The 6,937-nt window shown below is 34.6% G+C and overlaps 1 protein-coding gene across 2 annotated transcripts; it reads left to right on the forward strand.

Annotated features, from left to right (window-relative positions):
• Positions 1–3,811: 3,811 nt before the first annotated feature.
• Positions 3,812–6,874, forward strand: cd8a (CD8a molecule). 2 transcript variants are annotated; one of them, XM_079487340.1, is made up of 6 exons: positions 3,812–3,932; positions 4,777–5,085; positions 5,467–5,580; positions 5,676–5,780; positions 6,133–6,172; positions 6,263–6,874. In XM_079487340.1, exons 1-6 carry the CDS (start codon positions 3,878–3,880, stop codon positions 6,312–6,314), a joined length of 675 nt encoding a protein of 224 aa, XP_079343466.1. In that variant the 5' UTR covers positions 3,812–3,877; the 3' UTR covers positions 6,315–6,874. The 2 variants fall into 2 exon arrangements, with proteins under 2 accessions (XP_079343466.1, XP_079343467.1); XM_079487341.1 differs by having other exon boundaries at positions 4,777–5,076.
• The last annotated feature ends 63 nt before the right edge of the window (positions 6,875–6,937 follow it).

Here is a 6,937-nt window from a genome sequence, read left to right on the forward strand (position 1 = left end):
CATTTTTACACACAAATGTAAACAATACAAACCGAGCTCTCTATGGACAGAATTAAACAATTGGTTAAAAAATTGCATTTAGTTCAAAGAAATGACTGAAGATGCATTATAGCACATCCTTGATGATACATTTTATGACCTTTTTTTTAAAATACATTCATATTCAAAGCAAACGTATTGAGAAATAGTTCTGTAGTTGTTTGACTTTGCAGCCTCTTCTTGTCTTTCTTTCTCGTTTTTTTGCCGGTAAGCATCGTTGTAGCATCTCCACATGACCCATGACAATTACAGACAAAAAATACCTCCAGTTGTACTTAAAGCCTGACATCGATGTTAAAATCCTTCATATTTAAAAACATGGTTATGTTTAACGGTATAACAATTTTCCACCTTTATCTCTGGTTGCTTTTGCCAGGCTGGGTTTTTTGTCGATGCTTGGGTTGAATCCATCGACAGAAACAAAAAACCTACGCTGATCGCCCAGACAAGTTCAAAATTACAGCTATCGTACTGCATTATATAAACATTATAACTCTTTATCAATGTTTACCACGGTGACAACAGAATTAATATGTTTATGTCAGAAGCTAATAAAAAAACAACATCAAGAGAACTACCAATGTCAGCATTATTGTACACATACTGAAAAAAATACTGTTCTTCACATAATAACATTTCAGATGAAAGATTTGAGATTTACTGTGTACAATATTTGTATCTATTTATACTAAATGGTAATTAACAAAATCATCTCCTCCTAGGGCAATCTGTATTGTTCAGATGCACAAATAATACAAACCACATGTTTAATGCATCTAACAACGCATATTTATAAGCTAGCTGCTCGTGCTAAAAATGTAGCGTGGAATATATAACTCTCTATATAAATAAAACTTTATATATGATCCCAGGGAGTGCACACATTTAAAAAAAACTAATGAATAGTATAATGCAATGTAAGTCGCTTTGGATAAAAACTGTCTGCCAAATACATAAATGTACATGTAATGTAAATGTATACAGTAAATTAAACCGTGCAGATATAGCATGATATTACAAAACTATGTGTAGCATTTGCATTTTATCACTTAAATGTTAGAGAAACATGTTAAATGTTGCCATTGATAGATATTCAGAAAAGGATTTCGTGAGTGTCAGCATGCAAAAGGCAGCTGGCTATTTGCCTGACACCCAATGTTTAAAAATGTATAATGTATATATGTATAAAAACCATTGTAAGGTTTTCTTGTTGACTGTATAAATAAATTATCTTCATCTGAAAACATGTGTAAAAAGTGTCGAAGTATTGTTTTACATTCCATGTTCATTTCACCAGTTTTATTTTTACACATACCCAAACAAAAAGAGCTTTTTCAAAAATGTTCACCAATTTAATGTATTGTCTTTTAAATAACCCAATAATGCACCTTACCTTTCGAAACGAATCCTAATGTTGCCATAACTGCAGTGACTGAAAGTCAGATTTTACTGTTCACTCTCTACACAGACGTCTATGGAGTGGGCAGCCGTATTACTCACATCATGTAATATTCCTCTGTTGTGGTGTGTGTGAGGATGGTCCTCTTTCTCTTAGGAATCCCCGAGGTAACCCCATCCCCCTCACCTGTGCCTCTACACCTTGTTCGGGGTCTAAAGAACAGGTTCTTTTTGTGAGTCAGACAGGGATCCCCAGGTAAGAAATGTATAGATGATGAGAAATTACCCAAACCGAGAATGTGACTCAAAACGACATTGGGGCCATGGAAACTGAGGGTGGATCGGCTCTTATAAACAGCTTCTCTGTTTGACTGGAGGTCTTCCTGGAGGTATGAATAACAGAATCTCCCACTTAGAATCCATTTTCCAAACTCGTTTATTTGTATTAACAGGCATTTGCTAGTTATTGGGATGTTGATCCAAAATTGAATCATAACTATATATAAAATAAAATATATAACTATAAAATATTATTTAAACTATGGTTGTTAAAATGTACATTTATAGGCTATATTTATTTATGAACTCATTCATTTTGTTTTGTTTAAATAACAATAATAGTTTATTGTTTATTGAAATTCATACTTTGCCGGTTATGACCATTGATTTATTGCTGAAGCAGAAAGCTCAGTCAACATATGACCTATGTAAATGTTACATTAATTTCGACAACGTAAAAAACAAAATCCTCTAAATGATGTCACACAAAGAAGAAAGGGGGCGATGTTGTTGAGGCTGGAAGCGTGTGGGTAGCAGTCTTCTCACCTTCAGCATGCCTTAGAGAATAGATGCTGTACGCCTACAACACAGGAGTGGTCTGGAACTGAACAACATCTTTCCATTCTTCTTGGGATTGTCGATCCCATCATGATATCAGGCAATGCACAACCCCTCCATCCAACAACAGGCTAATCAAACCGCAGTGCGAAAGAGGTTTGGATCCGACTTAAAATGTGTAAAGATAACAAACACACTTTTCACACCAAACATGGCATAGTTTTAATGCAGGCTATTGGGGAATATGGGTATGAGACAGGTGGGTATACTCTGGGGCGTGTTGTCAAATAGCCTATGTGTGATGTGGTGAATGTCACACACTCATGGGAACTTGAGGAGAATGAAGCTGCTTCAAATGTCATTGGGATCAGTTGGATAAAATGACATTATTTGGTGCTATCTGATATTTAGTTTTCTGCTGAGGCCTATAAGTTACAATTAACTTTTTAAAATAAATAACATCTTCAGAAATGCAGGAACTTCATTACTTTTTTTAAATGCCCGTGAGAAGGTTTTTGGAGGTGAGTGAGAATTTGTACTTCTTGCAGTTGGATAAATATATCAAACAATACAAAATGAGTGGCGGACGCCACAAACAAAAATATTCTGTGTACATGTCATAGCTTTTGTACACACTAACGTGACATGCAGGGTCTACAACCCTACTGACTGGAAAATGTACGTTATATGGTCAAAGCCCACCGAACCTTCATATACAGCACCCCTGTGACTTCCGTGGCTGCGAGCTGCGCGTGTCTTTTGCGGTCTGGCGCGCCATCAAAGAGCTGCGCGTGAAAGGAGCTGATTGGTGGGCTGCTCCTGCAAGCAGACCCTCCGGTGCACGGGGAGACAGAGCATGCTGCACCAACACAGTTTCACTAAATGAAGCTGCTTTTCAACTATTTATAAGCCTACTTTCGGCTTTAGCTCCTTTATGGGGAACAACTTTTCCATAGTGACAACTTTCCCCAACCCAACTCCATTTATGCTTTGCTATCTTTTTTCCTTTGGGCATTTAGGTGTGGAAATGTTCAATGTCTGCATTGTAGGCCTACTATAAACTAGAGAGTCTTCGTCATCATCATCATCAATCATCAATCATCATCAACAAAAACTAAATTTATATATATACTTTTATTTGTTTGGAACATTATTTGTGAGGACCGAAATAAATGTATATATATACAAACACAACAACCGAAAAAGGTTTAGGCTGAAGCCTATGGTTATTATGCCTACCCTTTATATTATACCCTTTCATGGTTACTGGAGCAAAACTGTGTTATAACTTGCAATACATTATATGGAACTGAATGCATTTAGCTAGTGACTTGATGACCAAAGTTGTAGTGTTTGGCTTGATATCGAAAACAGGGTTTCAGTAGGTTATACCAAAAATATTGCACATATGCAGGTATTTATTTTATTTATCAAATTGTTCTGACTGGTAGTGGCGGCCAACAATACATTTTGCATACAGTTAGAACACAAAGTTAAAGTTTTTGAACGGGGCCTGGGAGGGGCAGATGGGAGTTTTTTTGCATGCTTTAGGTGGCTTTGTTCCTGTTGCTTCGAGAAGAACAGAAAGACTTCGCTGAGCAAAATGTATCAAATTTACACTGGGTTTTATGTGATTTTAGCCATAACACAATGTGTGGGTAAGTGAAACATTTCTTCTCCAATGTTTTAGCATGTAAAGGTTTGACCAATTGTTGGCATTCAGAAAAGACTGAACAATTTGTTACAATTTAATAATGTAGATTGTATATATTATTCTTTTGGAAAGGCAGATGACGGCTTGATCTTAATATTTAATGATAACAGCACACAAATGCATATAACTTCTACGAAAACGGTTATAAATACCCAAAAATGGTTCTTCAGCTAATAATAAACAGAGCCGCTTTTAGTGCAAAATATAACCCCCTTTAAAATATTCCAAAATTGCTTTTAAAAATAACATAAATGGTACTAAAGAATTTGTTAAAAAAATTAAGCAAGACATGTACATGATCAAATAACTTTTATTTTATACTTTGTCATACAATATTAAACATTTGTGTTTATTTAATTACATTTTCACAGGCACATTTGCCGTCAGCACTGTTGCCTAGTAGAAAATATATAAGTACAATCAAGAGAAAGACTCAATTGTTCTGAGCAGTCTGAGCAACTGGTTTAAGTACTTTTATGTGCTATAAGAGCACACACAATCTCAGGGTTGTTTATGGTAAATGATCCCCATATTACTGTGTAAGTTTTAAAGAAACATGAATACTTTTGAAAACAACAGGCAGTTAACGTTATTGTCAGACTTCATGGTGTTCATGTTTCTGATATATCTCATATAAAACGCTCAGACACTTATCAGAGTGTCTGAACAGTTAAGTAATGATAGATACACTTTCTGCTAATATACAAAAACTACAAAAAACACTAAAAGTAGCTCACCTGGACAAAAGGATTAAAATGTTTATCCATAACCTTGTGTTGATTTTTCAGGGGGATCAACAGTAATCGCTAAAGAAGGACATGAGGTTCCTGTCAATTGTGTCCCCAGCACAACTGGCACTTTGGTTTTATGGTTTCGGATTACAGAGGATGGCCCTGAGTTTTTATTTTCTAGTAAAAACGCAGATATAAAAAATATTGTTGATGCTAATAAATACAAAGTGGTCAAATTTAGTGATAAAGTGCAATTGGCTATTCAGTTGTTCAATAAAAAGACAGACAGTGGTGTGTACGCCTGTGCAGCGATGAACAACAACATGCTTATTTTTGGAAAACACACTATTGTTAAAGGTGAACCAGGTGAGTATTATTTTAACAAACACCGAACAGTAATCACATCTGTTTTTCTGCCAACACATTCTCTTTAAAATGATATGAATACATTTAAAACCAGTGTTCAACTTGAAATTGTTTTTGATAACATGAAAATTCTCACTTTAGTTGTTATTAGCATGCCTATTATTGGGCATATTGGCTGTTTATTGGTACTTATAAAACACATATTCTTCATGGCCATACTCTACTTCCCTAAACCTACCCAATACCTAAACCTAACAACTACCTCACTAGCTATTAATGAGCAACAAATTAAGAGTTTATTGGGGAAAACGTCATAGTTAATAGTTTGTTAATAGCGATAATGTTTTGACAATTTTTTACTCTAATATATGTTTGTTTCAGATCCAACACCACCTCCACCACCACCTCCACCACCACCTCCTAAAATGACTCCTGCACCGACTAAGTCAAAACCTGCCATTGTTACGACGACACAGTGTGCATGCAAAAAAACAGGTCTGTTATATATAGAGAGTGAGAGAGAGCAATAGATGGATGTTATATCCATAAAATATTGCTTTGTAAAAATCAAAACATGTAATTGTTTGCAGAATCAAAGCCTGTCCTGAACTGTGAGACTTGGATTTTATCATCTTTGGCAGCTGGCTGTGGTCTTCTGCTCCTTTCGCTGGTCATCACAATTTTGTATTGCAACCGTAAGCATCACGCACTTTTGTTATCATAATATAACATATGATGAAATCCTTTTTTAAGCAGTAATATATAACAAACATATACAAAAGTAAGTGCAAATTGACTTTGAGTGATCTGGGCACCTACAGTTATATTTGAACCACAATATAGTCAGTATCTGTGAAATCTTTAATTTCAGGATCACATTTATACTAACTGGTCATAACATTTTTTAGAGACATTAATATTATTTACTTTTCTATCAACGTACTGTTTTTTTGTATTTGAAATGTTTTAAACTAAGCTGTTTTTAAGATTTTTTAAAAATGAAAGTGATAGCAATGTGTAACCGGTTATTTTTCTTCTTCTTTTAAGGTTTAAGAACAAGACGATGTCCCCACCATTACAAACGACAGTAAGTATTGTGCTTCACACAGTTTTTCTGTTATTTGTTGAAACGTGTTATATTTTCACTACAATTTATTAAATCTCTTAATGTCTTTAGACCTCAGAACAGACCTGCAGGACATGCTAAACTGCCCAACAACAACTTCTAGTTGTGGTAAAGAAAGCACAATTCTGGTTCAAGGTTTCATGTAAGGTTAAACACAGTTTTTTATGACTATTAGATGATATATTTAAAACGTCTCTCTCATTGCATTTTCTTTGTATTTGTCATTTTAATAAGATATTAAGAACAGATACTTTTGTCAGATTTTTGATAATCCTCGAGTGTTTCTGGTGAAATGTTTTATGCTTGTTTTTTGGTTGATATACAGTATATATAATTTTTTTTCACAAATATTTTGAGGTGTGGCTGGGTAAAACTTAATTGTTTAGTTGTAATGGCTTTTAAAGAGCTATTCTGCCATCTGCTGGCCATAAACCGATTAGATGATCGTTGATGTCAGTATGTATTTTAATCTTATACACAGACAAAGCATCACAAATAAAACAACATTATATTGTGTTAAGTGATTTCCCCCCTTTTTTCATTTTAGCTTCACATAATAAGCATTCATGTCGATGTTTTGCTACATTTTGTTGTAAATAACATTTAAAAAGCAAATAAAAATGTGAGGCAACTGTCATGTATGAATAAATAAGCTGTCCATCCATTTGTCCATCTATTTACAATGATTTTTCTCAATGCATTGTAACAGTGAAAAGGAAAATCTGC

The sequence above is a fragment of the Barbatula barbatula genome (genome assembly GCF_947034865.1).
Source record: "Barbatula barbatula genome assembly, chromosome: 22".
NCBI classification, from domain to species: domain Eukaryota; kingdom Metazoa; phylum Chordata; class Actinopteri; order Cypriniformes; family Nemacheilidae; genus Barbatula; species Barbatula barbatula.

Bases quoted from the DNA above. Each gene is read 5' to 3' on its own strand.
- cd8a (XM_079487340.1), top strand. From the start codon at position 3,878: ATGTATCAAATTTACACTGGGTTTTATGTGATTTTAGCCATAACACAA. The intron at 3,933-4,776 runs GTAAGTGAAACA...TTGATTTTTCAG, and splicing joins AGCCATAACACAATGTGTGG to GGGGATCAACAGTAATCGCT. The intron at 5,781-6,132 runs GTAAGCATCACG...TCTTCTTTTAAG, and splicing joins CACAATTTTGTATTGCAACC to GTTTAAGAACAAGACGATGT.